The following is a 23,108-nucleotide window of genomic DNA, read 5'->3' as shown; positions in this document are numbered from 1 at the left end:
ATATATTCACTGCATCCTCAGAGGATCAGGCAAGAAGAAATTGGATTAAATTGCTTAAAGGTAGCTTTAGCAAAATATTAGAGAAAGGTTTAGCAATAAAAACAGTTCAGCACAAGAAAACGTAGCCCAGATATTTATGGGATCTCCTTCCTTGAAGTCTTCCATCAGGGATTGCACCTGGTGATAACTGCTTCATGGGAGTGGTTGTACTGTCTTTTCTACCTAAAGGTGTAAGGAGAATAGGGTGATGCTGTCCTGAGCATCTGAGGAGTGGTTGTTGAGTGCAGTACAGCCATACCATCTCAGCTCCTTCCTACTCTATGTGGGTCCGATGACCCATTCAATGGTATCTTAAAGACATTCTGACCTGTGGGCCGTTTCTTGGATCCAGATTACTTGCATTGAGGTGGCTGTCGATCAAAGAGGGGCCTTTTTTCTTGAGGAGCTAGGCCAGTTAGGGCAAGCTGTGAAGAACAGAGCCCCAGCATTCCCCAGCTTCTCTCTCTCTAGTTCCTGGAGGCGAGTGTCCTCAAACAGCACGTTTCTAGCTTCCTCCCAGCTGTCAAGATGCCTTTCTTTGGTTGCAGTTATTTTCCTCCTGGTTGTATAGATAGAGACTGTGGCAAGATACTGCTTGGCCAAGCTGCTTCCTGCTATAGTGAGCTGGTGAACTTGAGTGGACAGTGCGCATCATGGAAAGGTATAAGATGACCTGAACTAAGGGAATGGCTTTGGACTAAGGGGATGGAACTCTTGTCCCCTCTCCTCCATCCATAAGTCTATGGGCTAGTTCACATTTGCTGGAGATAGCCATGTGAGGGCCTTGGGCCACTAGGGGCTTTGTAGCTAGGAAGTGTTTCTAATCAAAGTGGTGTCCCATTCCCCCACCCAGATCTGGGAAGAGGTTCAGCCATCTCCTCATTCTTCTGTTTATTTTCCCGTAACAGGAGCCATGCCTGTACTGTGTATTCTGGGTATGTATTAGCAGAGCACTTGCCTCTTTCATGAGTTCATCATTGCAATCATCTTTGTGTGCGTCCAGATTCACAAAGCAAACCTGCAATTATAGAGAAAGAAACAGGCATTGAGCAACATGTGATAAGCTTTACTGATCCTAGATTGTTTTTAAAGCTGTTTATAGTTGTTTTAAATGTATGTTTCTGTGTATGTTGTATGTTTTCTTAGTTTTGAATTTTGTTTATTGTTTTAAAGTGTTTTAATCTTATGTAAACCTCCCAGAGAGATTTGGCTATCGGGCGGTATACTACTACTACTACTACTACTACTACTACTACTACTAATAACAACAATAATAAAGATTCTGAAGGCCCCCTCTATGAAACTATTTGGAAGTAAAGACAAATGCATTGTTCTAAGCACATTATGCAACGGACCAACTTCTGCCATGGAAGAGAGGATGATCGAAGCTAAGCAACTCGTCACTTGGGAGAAATGCACTGGGAAAAAGGAAATAGTTACATTGTGTTGCAAAATAGGAAACTACCTTATGCAAGGTCAGACTGACCATCCAGACTGGCAATAGCTTTCCAAGGACCTTGTACCACGCTAGACCATGGGTTCATCAAGCCCAGCACTGACTGGCAGCGGTTCTTCAGACTTTCTGACAGGAATATTTCCAGCCCTAACTGGAGATGCTGGGGATTGAACCTGAGACCTTCTTCATGCAAAACAGATACTCTACCACTGAGCCACAGATACCAGAGGAAGAAGAGAGAGAAAACTCATACATCACGTGTTCTTGACTTCAAACTTCAAGAAATGGTAAACAATATTTTAAAAAAGAACATTTTCAGACTACTAGCCTCCATGGCAACACGGTATTTGCACTAGCAAATGTAGAATGCCAGAGCTTGGAGTGTGTGTAGCAACAAGGAGCACAAATATTTTCAATTTCACCCACTCCAAATATCACTTTGGATTAATTTTGCAAAACTTCCCAAATATCCCAGGAAAGGCATTTTTCATACAAACAAACCTCAAACACGTTTTTTTTCACCCTACCCTTCACAGCAACTAGCGTGCCTCCTGCTTCCCCATACTAAGCTTTCTGCATTCATCCAGTTTCTGGCCAGCTGCTTTCTTCTACAGACTTCCTAGAATCCAATGATCTATTTTACAGTGACCTCCAGTTTCCCTCAGCTTCTTTAGAAATATATATTCCAGCATTTCTAATAGGTGTTCTTCTTGTTTGTGTCAGGAGCTGCTTCTACCCCATGTGGTGAACCACTGTACTGCTTCTCAGTGTAGAACCTTCTAGACTGATTTCGACTACCCAGGCCGACCACTTGAATATAAAGTGCTTCCAGTTCAGGTTGAGTCTTGCTTGAGCAATAAGGTCTACCTGAGCTCTGGTGTGCCTAATTGTCTATTCATACCTGGCTTGCTCTCTGGCCCTGCCTTTTGGTTTGCCTCTGGTCCTGACTGCTCTTTGGTCCTTACTCCTGGCTTGTCCCACAACTCCTGATTCCTAGCTCATCTCAGTCTGCTGCCCATGACTTAGCCTTGGCAGTTTTTTGCATTTGGCAAGCCAATGATGTGTATACATTAAGTTCCCTTAAGAATGTCTTTACTCTACCCCTTTCCAGGAGAATAGTTATGCTTGTGACATGAACCATGAGCTTCTTAGCTTAAACTACCTGAAAGAGCAAATTACACAGAGAGGGGGAATCACAGGTTTAAAATGCTTGTTGTGGAAGGTTTCACCCCAGCAGCCCTTATGAAAGTGGGGAAGAGAGAGAGTATTGTACCTTTATTCCAAACCCCACCCCCAGCTATTTCCCCCTCAGCAATATACCAAATGATAGTAATAATTATTCCAAATAACATGAATTAAATAATGCTTCAGTATGCACAGGATGGTTAGGAGATGTTAAGGGCTTATCAACCAAGTCCCAATTTTAGCTTGATAAGCTGATTGATATGAGAAAGGGTTAGAATTCAGCCACAATACAGGATATGAGAGCAAAAGACTCTGCAAACCTTCTTCCTTAGTGTGTGTGTGCTCATACATGCATGCAGAGAACTTGGTGAAGACTCAAAATGGCTCCTTGTTCTGTATGCCTGCTATGGAGAGTCAGTCCACCATCAGATGCACACCCACACTAGGAAGCAGGATTGCACCCTAGATCCTGAGGGCATAGCAGCTTGTGCTTCCCAAGACCATTTCAAAAAGTGAAAACAAAAGGAGAAGTGACTCTGCAAATGACATTTCCATGTCAAAAATGGTGGGGCCAATTGGTCTTAAGAGGACCAGCTGACCGATACATTGCTAATGAAGTTGGATGTATGACACATAATCATGGCATTGTAGAGTGGGAAAGGACCTGAACATCAGCTCATTCGATGCCCTTCAATGACAGCACAAGGTTATAAAGAGATTATGACCACATACAATAGAAGCATGTATCTATGATTATGGAGACTACAGCATGCCATAAAAAAGGAGCTGGTCTAGTGCCCATATTGTGCAGGTGGGGAATATATGACCCTCCAGTGGGAAGTGAAATAGGAGTAATTGCGGGGAGAGGATGAAACTTTCCCCAAGGTTCAGGGCTGTAATGAATAGAAATAGTCATGGAAGAATTCTCTCAGGCTACCAGAGGTGGCAATCAAGAACACTACATGCTATGACATAGAAAGTTCTGGAAGTCTGAATAAAAAAAGCTTGTTATTATAAAGACAAGATGGTGTCAGACTGTTTATGAGAGACCAGAGATAGAACAAGGACTGCTCACCCACTGAGGCAGTGGTAGTTTCTTTTTTGAAACCTCTTTTGTGCTGACACTGTAGGCAACAACAGAGCCTCCCTCACCCCTCACCCAAATGTCCCAAGAACAACACTACATCATGACAGAATTCATGACAGAATACATAATTCCAAGAGGGCTGGGATGGGGGTAATGGGTCTACCAGTTCAAAAAGGCCCCTCAGAATGATGCTATATCACAATGTATCATTGTTCCCAGGGCATTTTGTCGGGGGAAATGTGGTGACGGCAGCAGCCAAGTTCTGCTGCTGCCATCACAAAACCGAACAAACAAACAACACTGTTGCAACAGCTTAGCAGCCCAATCCTTGGGAAATAATTTCTCTCACCCAGAGAGACAGTGTGGTGTAGTGGTTACAATGCTGGACTGGGACTCAAGAGATCTGGCTTCTAGTCCCCACTTGGCCATGAAGCTCACTGGGTGACTTTGAACCAGCTGCTGACCATCAACCTCCCTACCTCACATGGCTGTTGTGAGGATAAAATGGAGAGGAAGAGGAACAGGTAATCCGCCTTAGGGTCTTTGCAGTACAAAAACAGGCAGGATATAAATGTAACAATAACAAATTTTAAAATTGCCAAAACGACACCACCCCTTCCCAGTTTGCTGCCCACGAATACAGTAGTGAATTTTGGACAGGGACATTTTCTTTCAGCACTAACTCAACCAAATATTCAGGAACACAGTATCTAATGAAAACATAAGATCATATCCACAATCGAGAGAGTTTTTGATTTTTTTTTAGCAGCAACCTGTTTTGTGCAGTTATGCAAACAGAAGCAAAATCAGCAGCATATCCGATCTATCCTCAAATACTACTAATTAAATGCAGAAGTGGATACAGAGCTAATAGAAAGACAGGAATTACTAGTCCCACTCTCAAACCGACAGGACTTCCACAAAAACTTGCTGCAAATGTAATCTACAAACATGCACCCATCACAGACACCTCCTTTTTCAAAGAGGCAGATACCTTTCTATCGCTCTGTAAATTTAGAACGACATACATAGCCATTTGTTAGAATTCTAGAAAGGACTATTAAGTAATGCAAATGGAACTGGTGAAGCAACACCTCGTGGAAATGTTTGCTTGCCATTGTCCTGTGTACATATTTTCCAAGAATAAACAGTATTTATTTATTTATTTATTACATTTCTATACCGCCCAATAGCCGGAGCTCTCTGGGCGGTTCACAAAAATTGAACAGTAGCAGAGAACAGACTTTTTAAAAAGTGCGTAAAAGATGATATGAACAATTTATTTAGTACCAGACTCAGCACACTGTAATAGAGCTCTCTTATTGTTGTGGCATAGCTTTATGATATTGACATATACTTTCCTGACAACAAATGCTTCTAAGGAGTTAGCCTAGTGTAAACCCTCATGGTTACAGTAACTGGCACCCTCCAACTGATATATATTTTAATTTATTTAAAGATAACATGTTGCTTGTATTCGGGGGTGGGAAGGACATGAGCTTTTTAAAAAAGAAATAATCTCTTATTTTGCCCTTTCTTGGCTCTCCCTAGGAGACTTGAATTTGCCCATCTGCTATGCAGCCTGTTCTGCAGATGGCCATTTTGTGTGTGTATGCAATAAGGGCATATTACACAGATTCAGCCACACACCCTGAATTGTGCCAGTGGTGTACTATGAATGAAGAGCATCCTTTTCTTTATCATACAGTAGGGATGGGGAAGGTGTGGCCCTCCAGATGTTGTTAGACTGCAACACCCATTATTCACCAGTTCTCTTCACGTCTGAATAGGGCTTCATTGCAGGCAGCATTGGGTTTTTGGTTGGGTGCAGCGTCCCAATGCATAATCATGCAATAGCATTAGAGAGAAGTGATGAGGAGGAGGGATACAGTTTAGTATTATTGCCAATCAGCCAGTACAGCCAGGACGTTTGGCAGGGCTCAGTGAGCTTTAGTAATAGTGAAATGGAGGCCTTAGCTAGACCTACCGGTTATCCCGCGACGGAGGAGGGAAGGTCTCGCGTTGTGTTTAACGCAAGATCCCTCCTCTGTTTACACGCGACGTGCAACGACCTCAGAAGGAGAGGCGTTGCGCCCGCCATTTTTTTTATTAAAGGGCCAGCAGTGCATGAACGCTCATGTGCAAAAGGTAAGTACTTTTTCAAATGTAAATTACTTTCCCCACTCCCCCATCCCTGAGGAGTGCTGTGCCCCGAGGAGCCGGGTCAAGCGCGGCACCCGGGACTGCGGAAAAACCGGGGCCAAAGGGGAGGGTGAGAACCCGGGGCAAGGGAGGGATCATCCCTCCCTGATCCCAGGATCCCCTCTGCGTCATGTGGACACACAGGTATGATCCCGGGGATCATCACCCTGGGATAAAGCCCCGTCTAGCTATGGCCATAGTCCAAATAAACAAAGGTGGGAGATGAGGGGCACAGGAAATTTACAGTCAGTTATACTGCGCTTTATAGCCATTGGGAAAGGTTACTGCTTTATACATGGTAACGGGTATGGCATCAAGAATATTGGGGTGGGGGCAGTGGGGAAAATCCACAACAAATCTTTGCTGTGGATTTGCTAAATGCTAAAAGAGGGGAGCACACATGCCCCCTTCACATATTGGAAAAAAACACGGAGGGGTCAACAGTGTCATATACCAGCTAGCCATGCTCACCATTGCAACTGCACTCTGCCTCTCCCTCCCCTGATGTACCTCCAGTGGACATTTGGGAGAATGAACTCCACGTGTGTACAGGCACATGTGGAGAGAGCTCCTGCACTCAAGAATTTGGCAGGGTGCCTTCTTCAGTATAGAAGCTCTTTGTGCATACTACATGTGGATTGAGTTTGTATGAATGCCTATCCAATATCTGTTACAGTAAGAGGGAGATTGTGGTGGGTGGGCTAGCCCATGGCCCCCTCCGCACATTCATTTTATGCACGGAAGGGCTCATGTGAACCCCGCTTAACTGACCTACAGTTTACAAAAAAACCCAACCCCAAACACATACAATACATACATGCCACAGAGGTGGTATGTATGGGCTTCTGAAGTGTTACATATAATTCGCAGAGAGAGAGAGAGAGAGAGAGAGAGACAGACAGACAGACATGTGGATATGCACACACGCCAAAATTGAACTCAAAAAATTAGAAAAGAAAATGGAAAGGGGGCCCATCTCGCCTGCTTCCATCAAATTCGTCTTCAAAACCCACCTTTCCCATGAAGCCTATGGCTCAATTCCCTATTCCAACAGCCTATAGCCAAGCCTGAGTATATGTAGATGAAACAGCCCCATTGTCTTTCCCTGTTCCCCTTTGCTTCCACCTCCTTGTATCCCTTTCCTGTTCTCCTTGTGTCATTCTCTTAAACTGGAAGCTCCCTGGCACAGAGACATGTCCTTCAGAACTCTGCAAAATGCTACCCACACTGGCGGTCCTATATAAACAAATGAAACCATAAAAAGACTCCATGTAAGTCATGGGTACCATGATATATTTCTCAAAGATATCATTGTACTTTTAATTAAAGGCTTTCATGGTTCTTGATAAAGAATACTTGAGAAATATCTCCCCAACAGTAACTGAGTACATCTTTTACAGAATGTGGAAGAAAAGTATATTTACTTGTGGGGCTAGTTTAGGAAGATAAACAGAAAAAGGATTAGAGAAGTACAGGTTGGCAATTCTCTTCATGCTCACCAGGCTGATAGAGCATAACATTCTTCAGTATCATAAAAACATAAGAAGAGCCATGTGAATTAGACCAAGGGTCCATCTAGTCCAGCGTCCTGTTCACACAGTGGCCAACCACCTGCCCATTGGAGACCCAAAAGCAAGAGTGCGGCAGCACACCCCATACAAGTTCTCCAGCAACTGGTGTACATAGGCATATTACCTCTGATACTGGAGGTAGCATAGAAGCATCAGGATTAGCAGCCATTGATGGCCTTCTACTCCAGGAATGTGACTAATCCCTTTTTAAAGCCATCCCGATTGTTGGCCATCACTACATCTGGTGGCAGCGGGTTCCATAGTTTAACTGCACTGTGTGAAGAAGTCCTTCCTTTTACCTGTCCCAAACGTCCCACCAATCAGCTTCATGGGATGACACCACTGAGTTCTAGTATTAGGAGAGGGGGAAATGTGTCCCTACCCACTTTTTCCACACCACACATAATTTTGTACACCCCTGTCATTCTGCATAATTTTGCACACCTCCATCATGGCTGTTGTAGTATATCATAGAACATCTGTGGCCTCAGCTAGACCAGGGTTTTTTACCATGACGATCTCACAATTTTATGATTGCGAGATCGTTGCACTGGTCTACATGCAGCGTGCGACATCGTGGCCACCATTTTTTTGTGTTTTAAAGAAGAGGGAGTGCACAACTGCTTGTGCACAGAAGGCAAGTCTTTTTTTTAAAAAATAATTTCCTCCTCCCCCCCCCATGCCCGGTTCCTGGCTTCTTGCGGTTACTCACGAGGCGCTGGGACAAAACATGACACCCGCAGGGGAAGGAGAGATCCTGAGGCAAGGAAGGGATCATCCCTCCCTGCTCCCGGGATCCCTGTGTGTCATGTGGACACACAGGGACAATCACGGGGATCGCCCCGGGATTTCGCCCCATCTAGCTATGGCCTGTGTCAATTGGCTACTTAACTAGCATGTAACATGAATTTCAGAGTTCACATTAGTAGTGCATGGAAACACACCTTGCAGGTGCTTTTACTTCCTGTAGCAGCAGTATTAAGTCTTTTGCACTCCCAAGATGTGGATATTCAGTTTCTAAATTAAAATTTATTCTTATTGCTGTATACTGCAATGCTAACTAGGTAAATGAGCATCTTGTATGCAGAGGCAGATAAAAGACATTGACATGGGGAATATAGTTTGACAGTAGCAGAATTCCTCGAAACGACATTTAGGATTTTAGTGGCATTTGTGGCGTTACACCCAACAAGTCAGTTCCCAAATGTATGTCTGCAGTTTGTAAGTCTGTGGTTTTTAGAATGTTGGCCTGAGTAAGAGGAGTTAGAATGTCTTGGGAGGGGGAGGAGTGAGATATAAGGGAATGACTGAGGGGATTACGGGAGACTTTTTAGGAACTCTTAGAGTCTTTAGTGCTCTCTGTGTTTAGAGTGCTTAAGTTCTGGGAAATTGGAGGTTCAGTGTCTTTGGAGTATGGTGTGCACAGAGTTGACGTATATTAATCAATACTGATAATAAAGAAAGTTCAAGAGTGATTGTGTGAGAAAAAGGAAAGCGCATATGTGAATGAGTGAAAGGATTGTATGAAAGGTTTCAAAAAGGTTTTTAAATGGTTTATTTGAAACAAAACTTGTGTACTTTTGAAAATAAATTTTGATTGTTTTGTTTTTAAACTACCACAAAAATCCCACATGTCTGTTTGGCATTTATCATCTAAAGTTTACTTATTTAACACCCACTCTGACAATCATTCACCTCAGCACATATAACTCACAGTGTTTTATTTTATATATATTAAAATCCATTCTCCATTTAACCCCTTTCTCCACATAGTTTGGAGGAAGGTGGGTTTTATCCCTTGCCTCAGGCGTATCAAGCAGTGGTGCTTGGCTTGAGCAGGGAGTAGCTGCGGCCGGGTCAGTTCTTCAGAGCCTGTGTGGCAGCATTCCAATAATTTTTTTGTCTCCTCTAAAATCGGAATTTAACATGCCTGTATGTTAGAATGTGACTTGTACTAAACTCCTATAAAGTGAGGTAGGGGAGTTAAAAGTGCACGTATAGTGTTGGAAGGTGATCAACCTGTGCTTTTCCTCTGAAACTACTTCCCATACCTGAGGCATTTTGAGCCACCATGGTAGGGATGAGAAGGATAGATAGGAGGGGGAGATTTGGGGGAGGGGAACAAAGGTAAGGGGGGAAGTGTTCAGAACTCTCACCACCCTAGGGTTCAAATTATCCCCATCTCTTGCTTAATAGCAAATTGGCATGCATCAAATCTAACACCCAGGACTGCAGTATCCCTGGCTAGTTAGCCCATCAGCTTGCAGTGCCAAAGGGCAAAGTATAGTGTACTCACATTGATTTGTGGCATGTTGCTTTAATTTGCACGACACCAAGTTAAGTGAAATGTTTGCCAACTCATATTCAGATCTCAGTTTTGTTGGTTTAGATTAGAAGTAAAATGAATTAATTTAGATATATGGTGGAGGAAGATCAGTGTGACTTTATACTTGGAGAAGAGGAAAAAAAGATGGTTTCAAATAAGAATAATTTCCCCACAGCATCATAACCGAATACTGAGCTGCTCAAAATCATTGTTCCCTTGAGAGCATTCAGCATCTGGATGAACATCTTTTGCAAAAGCTGGTGTCAGCTAAAGACTGGAAACGAAAATATTGTTTTCCATTAAATTTCTTTGGGGAACAGCAAAATACAACCCCAGGAATCATTAAGGACAAGGCAAAAGGCCAACTTTTCTCAATTTTAGTTTTCAGCATTTCATTTCTGAAAATGAAGCGCCATCTCTTATTTCTGATGCCTCTTAGGATAATACAAAATGGTGTCTTCAGCAGATTGTTACGATGTAGCCATCTGCTCCCCCCTCCAGCCCAGAGAACAGCGCCAATTGTTTTTGATGGGTATCAAAGTGCTGAGCCATAGATCTGTCAAGTAAAATGAACTGCATTGATTCATTTTCGTTAAAATTCACAAGAAAAAGCAAGAGCACAGGTGTGCAGGCACTGTGCCTTTTGATAGATCTTGCCTGTGTAGGACCTTGATGATTGATACCAAGCCTCAGCTTGCCAAATTGCCAGAAATAAGTATCCCATGGCCCATGTCAAGTCTCTTTCCTGGCCAGAATTCTTAGCAGCACACACAAACCTCTCCTCACCAGGGGCTTGTCTATAGGGCTTGTTTACCCCAACTTAAATATGCATATTCGCATTTTAGGACACATGACACAGCCGTCCAATCGCCGTAGCACCAGGTTTTTAACGTGATAATGCGCATCTTCGTATTGGCGATTTACCACGACTTTTTGATCACGTCCGAGTTTGCACCGTGTTATGGTTATGTGTCTTTGAGGGAGTTAAATCACATTTTGACATGTGGGTGGAGCTTTAAGGGTAGGACAACGTGATTGGTCGATTTCCTGATTTCTAACCAATCGTCTGCCTCATTCCTTTGCTCTGGTTTAAGATTGAATTCTCTGATTCTGTGGAGCTCTGTAGAGAAAGCTACTTAAAACAAATTTATTTTTTTATTTATTGCATTTCTATACCACCCAATAGCAGAAGCTCTCTGGGTGGTTCACAAAACAAAGAGGGGGAAACGGGCTGTCAGAGGAAGGAGATGTGTTCTGCTGACTCGTTCCTTCCCCCCCCCCGACTCCCGGTTTGTCTGTTATATGTATCTGCAGAGCTCCGCATATAAAATGTATAGCTTCACTCCTCCGTAGCTTCGTATATGCAATAATGCACATGTGCGCATTTATAACTCACTATTAAAAAAAATTCAGGAAATAAATTGGTTTTGCTGCTGCAGTGCAACGCTCTTTAGCTACATTCGAATCAACAAAACTCATTTTTATATTTAATGAGGAGCAATCCCGTTGTCACATAGATGGGGGCCAGTTCTCAGAGAACTCAGAGAAAGTTCCTGATGTTGCGCTGGCTTTGGAATCTATTAGAAGGATCAGTGAGTCAGTCTCCATTCTCTCTCCTAAAGATGATGACATGACCCAAGACAGGTCAATTGCAAGGTATCTTTAGCAGGTTCAGGTTAATTAGCAGGCACACAAAGTTCCTCTTCTTCTAACAATAGGGAATAACAAGCACTTTAATGAGGATCTGCAGCTGGTGCACCCTTGCTCCCAGAGGCAACCTGGCTGCCTGGTCATGGAACCAACAAGATAAGCGCTTCACTGGTCTCCGGCTCACTTTCCCTCTCCATTTCTCTCTGCCCACCTTCCCCGCTCTCTCTGTTGGACCCATGTGCTAAAGGCAAGCCACCCTCTCCCCTTAGCTTTTAAGGTACATTCTGAATGAATGTATCAGAAAGTGCTAAAAGAGAGGTATTAGTATGGTGTGCGTCCTCTTCTTGCATTTCTAAAGTAGGAAAAATGAGGCCCTTTTCTTCTGAGGGCTGCAAATTCTACTTTTCTACATTACGCACAAGTGAAGAAAAAAACCACACTTCACTGACATTTCCTTTTGTTTGCTTCTGAGGATCCTTTCACATTGGCGGCATTCCCACATAATGCAAAACTATGGTTTAGTGTTACAAGGACAAGCCATGCAGTCTCATGACTGTGTATTCTTCCTATGCCTTCTCCAGCCATGAGGAGATTGGAACTTCCTGCTTCTGATTTTGATTAACCACTGTTTAGTGTTATGTCCAAACCACAAATTGTGGTTCATTTTAACTATGGTTTACTGAAACAAGCCAGTACCACAAACCTAGGGTGACCATATGAAAAGGAGGACAGGGCTCCTGTATCTTTAAAGTTATATAGAAAAGGGAATTTCAGCAAGTGTTATTTGAATCAGGGGTGTGATCCGCTTCGCTTAGAATCGGAGAAGCAACAGCGAACCGGGGTGATCTGCCTCCCCTACAGGTGGAGGAGAAGCAGATTGGGGGGGGGGGGCTGGAGAAGCATGGCGAAGAGAAGCGACCATAAGCGGAGCGCTCCGCCCACCATTTTGGATTTTTTCGCCCATAGGATTGCATTGCGGAAAAGATTAGTGGATAACTTTTTTGTTTTTCAAGCTAACTATTTGAAACTCGCTGTGCTTAGAGAGTCGTGGGTGGGGGTCATTTTGAGCCTATTTTCAGCACTCTGTGGTTTGCTTGCTATAATTTTTTTTAAAAAATAGGGTAAAAAAAGCGGGAGAGGTACCTTTTTGAAGTGCTGAGAGGCAGATTCAACTCCTAGTCATGATCACCTGATGAAGCATCCTCCAATCCCAAAGTTGGAGGGGGGGGATAAGCAAAACGGGATACCTAGTAGCTTGGGATACTGGGAAACTTTTCTTTCTTAGTCTCTGAACGGACTTTTCCCAGTGTTTTTTTAAACAGTAGCCCCACCAAATGCACAAACACAACCTGAAATCATATACTAAGCAAATAAATAACAGATAGGAAACACAGCACTGCTACGCACCCTAACCTTGGTGAACAACTGAATAGATGTGGTGCAAGGGGATGAGGTCCCCTAGGGCATGTGGACATACCCAGTGCACACACTCCTGCCCTTGGAGGATCATAAGAGCCCTCCAAAGATTAACCAGTGGAGACTGGAGTGGAGAAGCTATGCCTGTCATGAGTTGAAGTGTCAGGTAGCTTCTTAAAGACTGGTACTTACTTAGGGTCAGTCAAATTGGCATATCCCCCTCCCCCTGGGCACGTCCACTTTCCTCTTACTGGTAAAAGACAGACATAGCCTTTAAAAAAAAATTTCTTGTTGTTTATTCAGCAACACTGCTGCTTTTAATTCCACCCCTCCTTTGTTTTTGTTTTTATTACATTTTATTTATACACCCCATAGCCCAAGCTCTCCTGGCTTTTCCTCTTTAGTGAAGGCAGGCAGGCTTTCATTGTGGTTCAACTCCTTATTGTTATTATTATTGCTATTAATATTAATTAGTACTGCTATTATTAAAGTTATTATTTTGTTGTTGTTTAATAATGGCTGTGATCACAATGCAGTCAATCAACTCTGAAGCAAGGATCACAAAGCTTTACTCTTATCCTTCTAGCCTCCTAGTTATGGGATGCAAAAGAAAAGGCATCTCTCTGTGCTGCTCCCACCTCACAGGGATGGTTTGCATTACTGTCTTTGAAACAATCCTTGAATCACTTCCTTGTGCCCCCAGAAATGTCTGCTCCATGCCTGCCTTCCCACCTCCGCCTGGGTGCTGTTGTTTTGGGGTATCTGCTGGGACTGATTTCCCCATAGATCTTTGGCATAGTCGTACATCTCTGCCTGCCTCTCTGCCCACCTGGTGCCTGGGAGCTGTACTACATGATGGGCTTTGTGGTTCAACCCTACAAGCCTCTGGCATGCTTGCTCCCAGTGCTGCCTATCCTCCTCTGTGCCCGCCTCGCAGGGATGGTTTGTGTGTGTCTTGCTTTGACTCAGGGGATAAGTCCTTCCTGCGCTCACTTAGACTTTTTGAAGTTCCAAATAAATTTTTCAAGTGTGGAAGAAGATTCATATTTAGGTTTATCTACTCCCCAATTCATGGCATGTTGGGAATTCCTTTGAAATGGCCATGAATAAAGCCCATTGTGCTGTCTGCAGCTTTAAATCCCTGAGACACTGGGGTGTCCGATTTTCAAAAATCCCCCCAAAATCAGGGGAGGCTTGGATTTGCTTGAGGCTTGGCATGCATGTGTATACGTGCATGAGGTATCATGGTGCCTAATTTGACGTTTCTAACATGAAAATTGACGGAGTTCTAGCATGGGATTTGAATTGGGGTGAGTTAAAAGGTTAAAGCCCCGCCAAAAATCAGGGGATGATGGGATTTGCTTGAAACTTGCCATGAATGTGGATCTAGATGGCATCTGTGAGGGTGCCCACTTCAAAGTTTTTTTTCTGTCAAAATGTCGGAGTAATCCCATGTCTGAAAATGGGGTGTCCGATTTTAAAAAATTCCCCGAAAATCAGGGGAGGCTTGGATTCACTTGAGGCTTGGCATCCATGTGTATACATGGATAAGCTATCATGGTGCCAAGTTTGAGGTTTCTAACGTTAACAGAAAAAAAGTTGTAGGCTTTTTTGGATTTCAATTCAAGTCTATGGGGGGGGGAAGCGGAGCTCCGATCCGGATCCAGAGCTTCGCAGCGAACCGGAGTGGACTATAGACAGATCGGAGCGGACCCGATCTGGAAGTTGCGAATCTGGAAGAGAAGCAGATTGAGGGGTCCGTGCACACCCCTAATTTGAATGCATGTAGCATCTGGTGAAATTCCCTCTTCATTGCAATAGTTAAAGCTGCAGGTGCCCTACTCTCTTTTGTATCTGGTCAAGAGGGCAGGACTCCTGCAGCTTTAACTGTTATGATGAAGACAAAATTTCACCAGATGCTGTATGCATACAAATGACACCTGCTGAAAATCCCTTTTCTCTACAACTTAAAGATACAGGAGCCCTGTCCTCCTTTTCATATGGTTGCCCTACACAAACCATAGTTTGAATTTGGCTTGTTTGCTTTCATAAACTAACTTCATTAAGACTAAGTGCAGTTTGTTAGAAGTCAGACATCAAAACAAGCTGTGTGGTTATGCTAAAATAGAAGTGAATGTTTCTGAACTCCTCCTCATGGTCATACCAGAGGAGGTGATAGCCCAAGGATTGCACAGGCTCAATCTCATAATACTAAACTATAGTTCAGCATTACTTTCAGGCACAGACATTAAGTGAAGTATGTCTAAAACTTGCAAAGTTTGCACTAAAAAATGTGAAGTGTGAATGCCAGAAACCTGTTTGTTTCTGACCCTAATTCAAAGCGAGGGTCTTTGCCTTTTACAGTTCCTAAATAGCCTGGGACAGAAACATTCCCATAAACCCACCTGGCAATTAAGATCTTCATCAGCTGTTCTTTGGCTTAAGTAGGTGGCTACCAGAGAGGATTTTATCAGTAGTTGCACTCAAATTATAGAATTCTGTTTTTAAAGAGGTTCACCTGGCACCAACCTTATCTTGGAGGCATCAGGCAGAGTTCTTCCTGTTCTCTCAGGCTTCTGACATTATCTGAGTTGGCCTTTTAACTAATATTTGCTTCCCTGGGTTGTGATTGTTTATTTTACTGGGTCCAGGTTTATAAAACTTACTGATTTATGCCTGATGATTTACTTTATTGTATATTTTATTATGTTTTGCTATTGTAGGACAGCTTGAAACTTCTGTAAATAAACTGGGATATAAATCCTAGTAAAAATGTACCAATCCAGTACACATAGTTTAAGGGGAGAAGATGTGTACGTATAGTTTTTATCAAACAGGTAGACATCAGCTGGGATTGGCTGCAACTGTCTGTTGAAGTTTACTTGGTGACAAACCTGGTTTTCTTTTCCTGTGATGTGTGAAACATCCCTCAGTAATGCGGAAAGCCACCCAAAATTTAGCTCTACTGGAAGTTCAATGGGTCTTACTCCCAGGTACTTTTGCATTGTGTTGCAGCTTTGTTCAGTTGTCTTGACTTACTTGGCCTTAGTGAACTGAACCTTTGATTCTACATTGACACTGATCCCAACTTTCCTGGGGTCCCCCGAACCTTCTAAAACAAAACAAAACAAAACAAAACACACATCTCCAAACCAGGGATGCTTCTAAATGGAGGGCTCCTGCTTCTACCTATCAAAAGGCATTATCCACCAATTCCATATTTTTTCCTGAATTAGTGGTAAATTTTGACCTACAGTTTACAAAAAATCACAACAGTCCCCATAGCCACATCCCCAAGGGGAGTCCAACAAATCAGGTAGCTGATTTGATTGGTATCAACAAATCAGTTCTAGAAGTGTTCATCTCCACCAGGAGCAGGTCTTCGGTGAGTTCCAATGGGTGAGTTCGGACGACACTTTCAGCAACGAAGGGGGGAAGAGGCAATGCACAGTACCTTATTTCAGAGGTACTCCCCACACAACATGTTGCCTCGCCCCCCCCCCATCGACTGGCTGAAGCTCCCAGCATCCTTCGGGCCAGCCATTGCTCCTCCCTCCCTCCTCCCAGGGCTATCCCATCAGCCACTGCAACTTCTGCCGGCTGTACAGGAGAGGCCGGGGCATTTTCAGCTGCTCCTGTGAGAGAACTCTATGGCCTACCAAAATAACACATGGAACACAAAAGAGCCCTCTACATGACATGTTAAGCAGCGTGTCTCTGGAGAAGCAACGGAGCAGCCCATTGTTCCCCCCCCCCCGTTGTTTAATTCCATAAAATAAAGCACGATGAGTTGTGTGTCCCTCCCGAGATGACACAATATACAGTGCAATGGACAATTGCACAATGAGTCACCCACTGCTTATTGTGTCATCCGAACCCAGCTAATGGGTCTCTGTTGCTGGTTCAAGAGCATGCCACCCCTAAATACTTTGCAGAACAATAGGAAACAATATATTGTTGCTGGGAAAATTACAGCTAAGCTCAGAGAAATCAAGGGATTCTGAGGAGGGTGGCAAATGACGTTATTGCCCTTGCTAATAAAATAGTGTCAGTGCTGCATCTCTGTGAGACCCGGTTCCACTACGCCACTGTCTTTAACAGATTATTTGTGGCAAGATAAATAAAATGGAAGAAGTGATGGGAAAACAGGGGAGGGTTACAAACTGAAGATGGCATCATCTGATCTTCTGTAAAATTCCATGAATGAAGCAGGGCAATTGCAGGATAAGAGGCAACCCAGGACAAGATGGATTTGCACTAAAAACCAACAGCCTGTGTCAAAAGACAAGAAACAAGGAGGCAGATTTCTCCGAGGCTGTCACATGCAAGTTCCAAGGGTGAAGGTGAAAATGCAGGGGGGGGGGGCGTTACGCCTTTTATTGCACTCTATTTATATCCCTGCTTCCTGCCAGATGGAGCTATAACCTTGAGTTACAGGAAGAGAAGTCAGGAAGTCTGTCACAAAGGTGGCTTTATAGGCTTTTCTTTATATAGGCCACCCATTTCAGATAAACAGCTATCGATGCCTCTTAAGTAATAGACACTAGCCAGCTGGCCTGGAGAACAGGATTAAGTTTGTTGCTGATCTCAGATTCTCAAACTCACACTCTTATTGAAGGCAGCACACTGCATCACCCAAACCCAGGGGGTGGGGGTGGGGGGGCTGGCTGATCATACCAAAGCCGTCTACCCAATTAAGCAGCTTTACTGGCACACTTTAAAAAGTGCACTTCAAGGTGAAAGAAAGGAGGAGTTTTGCAAGGAAGTGTAAATGTTGAACAGAGGTCCACAGGGCAGTATATAATAAATAAGGATACTTGAAAACAAGGATGGGAACTTGCTTAAAGTGTACATACATTTTAGTAAATGACAGTCAATACCATTAGTTTCAACAGAATGTACTTCCAGGAAGTGTGTTTAGGATTTTATTGTTAGTGAGCCTGTTCAGAAAATACGCTAAACCATGGTCAGACCACTCACCCTTTTGCAGCAAATGATTAGTGAACATGTTTACACAACATGCTAAGTCATGGTTCACATGACACGCTAAGCCATAATGTTTAGCTCAAAATGCTTAACCACTGTGGCTTAGCGTGTTGTCTGAATAGGGTCAGTATATGAATCCAAGCTTAATTCTCAGCTATCAAGCCCATGACATTTTACAAAGGCAAATAATGTCGAGCCTTAGAAGAGCCCTTTTCTACATTATAAACTTTAGACTACGTTTGATTATTCTTGCTGGAGTGACATAAGTCTACATTTCCTCCCAATTTTGAATGACCAGAATGATTTTTTTAGCATAAAGTTTGCAGAACTATTCCGTTAAAATATGTTGGAGGATTTGATGTATATAACACTCTTATATCAATCAACTAAGAAAAAAGGAAGAAAATATAGGACAGTTCCTCCCCCCACACCCAAAAAACACACACATTAGAGCTCATAGGGTTGGATCCGGGATACCCCACTCCTCACTTTAGTGGGAACACTTGATGAGCTGAGTCCTGTTTAGGATGTTCTCTGGCTGTTGGGAGTGGGGGAGGCAACTTTCACCAATTTCGGGGGAGGCTTGGGAGGGAGGAAACTTATGAAGATCACCTCCATTCCACTGGCTGAAATGTGTCACTGTGGATGGAAGGAGGTTTTTTTGTCTGGATCCAAGCTATAGAGTTTTAGGGGCAGACTATACATGGCCAAAGCCCCATAGTGGCTGTAAATCTGTGCTGCGTCGGTTATATGATGCAGCCACAGATTCACAGCCACCACTAGGCTTTCCTGCGAAGCTGCTTCTGTAGGAGCGAGGTCAGTATGGCTCTTCTGCCACCTGACCTCGTTCTGTGGCTGATCCGGGAGGTGGGGGAGTCCTGGTGGAAGGAGACCAGCGATTGATCATGGGAAACCAGGAAGAGGACAGGGGCGGCTCCGGTACCCAGATGACCGCTGGGTAAGTAAAACTGTGGGGTTTTGGGGAGAAGGATGCCAACCTGGCACCATAAAGACAGCCCCTTGGGTATAATCTGATATAACCAAATTGAACTGAAATCTGCCAATGTCCCCGCTGCCCTGCCTGCTCGCTTACCAAAAAAAAAAAAAAAGCAAGAATGAGTAATACCTATGTGGAGGAAAAGGAGGATAACAATAGGCTAGGGAATGCTGGGAATTGTAGGACTTTTTCTGTCTAAACTTGCCCAGGATTGCACCATTAATCTGTTGTCTTTATCTGCACAGTTTAAATACAGTTCTGGCACTTGAAAACAATAAAGGAAAAAAATGTTTTGAAATGTAATTTTAAAATGTAAATGATTTCACTACACAAAGCTGATGCATGAAAACATTTCAGAACCTTGGCAGGCAGGGATGCTGAATAAACTGAAGTCTCCTGTTACGTTGTGCAAGGGAAGAGGCAACGCTAGAGCAAAAGTGCATCCTTCAACTGCATTCTGTCACTAATTGCTATTATGAAAGCCAGGAGTTCAACAATGAATATGAGCTAGTTTGTGTGCCTTTTGTTTTGAATAATACCTTTGGATAGCTATTCAAATTAATAAAGGTTATGGCATAGCAGGTAGATATTGTAGCTATTTAAGCAGGATATAACAGGAGTTTCCATGGCTGGACACAGGCATTTTGATGCTGTAGGCCAACTTTCCCCAACCTGGTGCCATCCAGATGTTTGGGACTATAAATCCTAGGATTCCTGATCATTGACCATACTGGCTGGAGCTAATTAGAGTTGAAGTCCAAAGCATCTAGAGCAGTGGTTCTCAACCTGGGGCACTCCAGATGTGTTGGACTGCATCTCCCAGAATGCCCCAGCCAGCAGAGCTGGCTGGGGCATTCTGGGAGTTGTAGTCCAACACATCTGGAGCGCCCCAGGTTGAGAAAGGCTGATCTAGAGGGTATCAGGCAGGGAAACATTGGCCTAGGCAAAATTACCTATTTTGAAGCTACTGCACCACCAACCTGGCAAGGCTTCCTCAACCATACAGTTTGGGTTTGTTGAATCCTGTTAACACACTCAGCCTCCTATATCGGGGATATATGTGTCCTTGGCACTTCCTCAACGGTGTTACTCATGGACCCATACCCAGCACCACTGGATAATCAGCTTTCCTATACTGATCACATGGATCCTTCATCTACCCCAGGAATGGGCAAACTTAGGAGGTCCAGAGGCTATTTCCCCCCCCCCTCAGACCCCCCACTGCAATCTGTTGGGTGATCCAAAAATGATAAATAAAATGATAAATAAAAATTAGAGGGGGGGGGAAATGGCATCTAAAGCTGCTATGGAGCCCTAAAAGGATCAATTTTAGCTTGTAAACAAATGTATTTATATTTATTTATTTATTGCATTTTTATACCTCCTAATAGCTGAAGCTCTCTGGGCGGTTCACAAAAATTAAAACCATTGGAAATATAAAACAAATTTGACCTTTCTGGTGCTCTGTAGTGCTACAGATACCATTTTTCCCATTTTCTTTAATTCAGGGTACAGTGGAGGGGGGCACGCGTATTGCCCATCCTTGACCCAGTCTATCATTCTCACACCTGAGCGGAACCAGTTTGTTACAGTTTTAAGCAATAGTGTAACTCAAACCCCATTGAAAACAATGGGTTTAGGCATGTTCAGATGTAACATAGAGCCATGATTTAGCATCACATACAGGAGCCTCAGGTTCAAGTGCTCTCCTTCCCCTTCTCCACGATCAAGAGCAGGATTTCAAAGCTTCTGTTCATTTTCCCCATTTTATCTTAGCATGGGAAACTGTGTTTGTTAATAAACCAGGGCCTTAGCTAGACCTACCAGTCAAGCGGGATGGAGGGGTGAAGATCTCACATATTTTTATCACAAGATCTCCCCCTCTGTTCACACACAGCGCATGACAACCTCAGAGGGAGAGGCGTTGCGCCTGCCATATTGTGTTTTTTTCTTGATGCGCACAAGTGCACAAATGTAAGGTGATTTTTTTAAAAAATATATATTTTCCCCGCTCCCCCCACCCCACCTCTGATGGGTGCAGTGCTCCTGAGGAGCTCTGCGCCCCATGTGTGGGTCCGGCTCCTCATGAGGAACCGAGACAAACCGCGACGCCCGCACACATGTTCCACGGTCTCAAGCTCAGCCTGAGACCGTGGAAAAAGCAGGCCTAAAGTGTAGGACTCTGCATGGCTTGGGACCACAATACCTGATGGAACGCCTCTCCCGACATGAACCTACCCGTACACTGTGCTGAACATCTAAGGTCCTCCTCCGAGTGTCTACTCCGAGGGAAGCTCAGAGGACGGCAACAAGGGAGAGGGCCTTTTCGGTGGTGGCCCCCGACTGTGGAATGATCTCTCCGATGAGGCTTGCCTAGCGCCAACACTGTTATCGTTTAGGTGCCAGGTTCTCTTCTCCCAGGCATTTAACACCATTTAACAATGCTAAGTTTGTTTTTTAACGGACCCCAGAACTGTTGTTTTTAAATGGATACTGTTGTTTTTATACTGTTGTTTTTATGTTTTTAAATTCTGCATACTTTTAATGTTTACTGTTTTTAACTTTTGTAAACCGCCCAGAGAGCTTTGGCTATGGGGCAGTATGTAAATGTAACAAATTAAATAAATGAATAAATAGGGCGAGATCCTGGGGTAAGGGAGGGATCATCCCTCACTGATCCAGGGATCCCTTGTGCGTCATGTGGACGCACAGGGATGATCCTGGGAATTGCCCCAGGATTTCGCCCCATCTAGCTAAGGCCCAAGTTACTGAATGACAGTTTGATCCTGATTTGATATTCTGGTTTGTTAAAAATGTTTTTTGTTTCACACAAGATTTCAGCTCTTTCTGTCCAATATTTTATTTTGAGCTTTGTTCTGCCAATCCAGGCAGTGTTTACTAAAAGAACTGCTTCATTTTTTAAAATGGCGCTGAAGCCTCTGTGTATGAGTGTGTTGGCTGGTTCCATTATTTCCAACTCTAATGAATGACCTCCTAGGTTTCTGAAGGAGATTTAAAACTCCATCCAGCTATTAACAATGCATTATGAATTTCATGTTATTTCTACGCTCCCAGCTGTTACAATTAAGTGCTTAAAATAGGTGGTGAGTCATAGTGTTAACTATGCCAAAAAACAAAACAAAATTGGAGATCTATGTGGAGCTTTTATTTGCTTTTTGCAAAAGGTTTACTAAAATATGATGTGTTAAGTTTCTCTCCCCGTTTCTCACTTCAAAAAATATTTACCCTGTGGTTGCCCCAAACCCCTGGCCCTGAAATCTTCTGTTTCAGCCACTGAACCATAATCTAACCATCTGAGCCAGCAACTAAAGATCACAAGCATGCTCATGTGTGATCACGTGACATTTTTTTTAAACAGTTTAACTTATATTTTATTTCATTGCATACACGTTCCCCATTCTATCTACCATTGCCCTGCACAATTGTTGGCAGTTTATACACTGGAAAAGAATGAACAATTTATGAAAAGGCCTTCAAAATCAAGCGAGGTCCTCAGTCATTCATGCAGTCTGTACAGCAACTTAGGCCTTAGCTAGACCTACCTGATAGTCCGTGATGGAGGAGGGAAGATCTCACATTGCGATTAACGTGAGATCCCTCCTCCGTTTACACGTGAGGTGCAATGACCTCAGGAAGAGAGCCGTTGCGCCCACCATTTTTTTATTTTTAAAAGAAGAGGAGCGCACGAACGCTCGTGCTCTAAAGGTAGGTGCTTTTTTTAAAAATAATTTCATTTCCCTGTTGCCCCCCACCCTACTCCTGATGGGCACAGTGCTCCTGAGGAGCGCTGCGCCCCATGCGCAGCTCCCAGCTCTGCGTGAGTAATCGCGTGGAGCCAAGTCAAACCGTGGCAACGGGCCACACATTTCACGGTCTGTGGAAAAACTGGGCCCAAAGGGGAGTGCTCTATCCCGGGGCAAGGGGGGGATGATCCCTCACTCATCCTGGGATCCCCTTTGCGTCATGTGGATGCACAGGGATGATCCTGGGGTTCGCCTCGTGATAAAGCCTGGTCTAGCTAAGGCTTTAGTCTGCCCAATGGTTTTATTTCTTTGTCCCTAGATACATACTGCCTCCTCCTCGCCAATACTGGACCCTAAATGTATTTCCTAATAAACACAGGTAAGAGGCTACATATTTAGCAGAATAAAGTCAGTTCTTTACATGCATCA

At 43.7% G+C, this 23,108-nt stretch overlaps 1 protein-coding gene across 1 annotated transcript in view; it reads right to left on the bottom strand.

Moving 5' to 3' along the window:
- Window positions 1-23,108, bottom strand: part of SPHKAP (SPHK1 interactor, AKAP domain containing) — an 81,154-nt gene that overhangs the window by 16,254 nt on the left and 41,792 nt on the right. Inside the window, exon 4 of the mRNA XM_063132198.1 lies at window positions 998-1,057. Coding sequence (XP_062988268.1) covers window positions 998-1,057 — 60 coding nt within the window. The remainder of the gene's footprint in view (window positions 1-997; window positions 1,058-23,108) is intronic.

Source organism: Elgaria multicarinata, chromosome 8 (genome assembly GCF_023053635.1).
Source record: "Elgaria multicarinata webbii isolate HBS135686 ecotype San Diego chromosome 8, rElgMul1.1.pri, whole genome shotgun sequence".
Lineage (NCBI taxonomy): Eukaryota > Metazoa > Chordata > Lepidosauria > Squamata > Anguidae > Elgaria > Elgaria multicarinata.
Note: the sequence above shows the minus strand (reverse complement) of the source record. Positions and strands in the feature narration are given on the sequence as shown.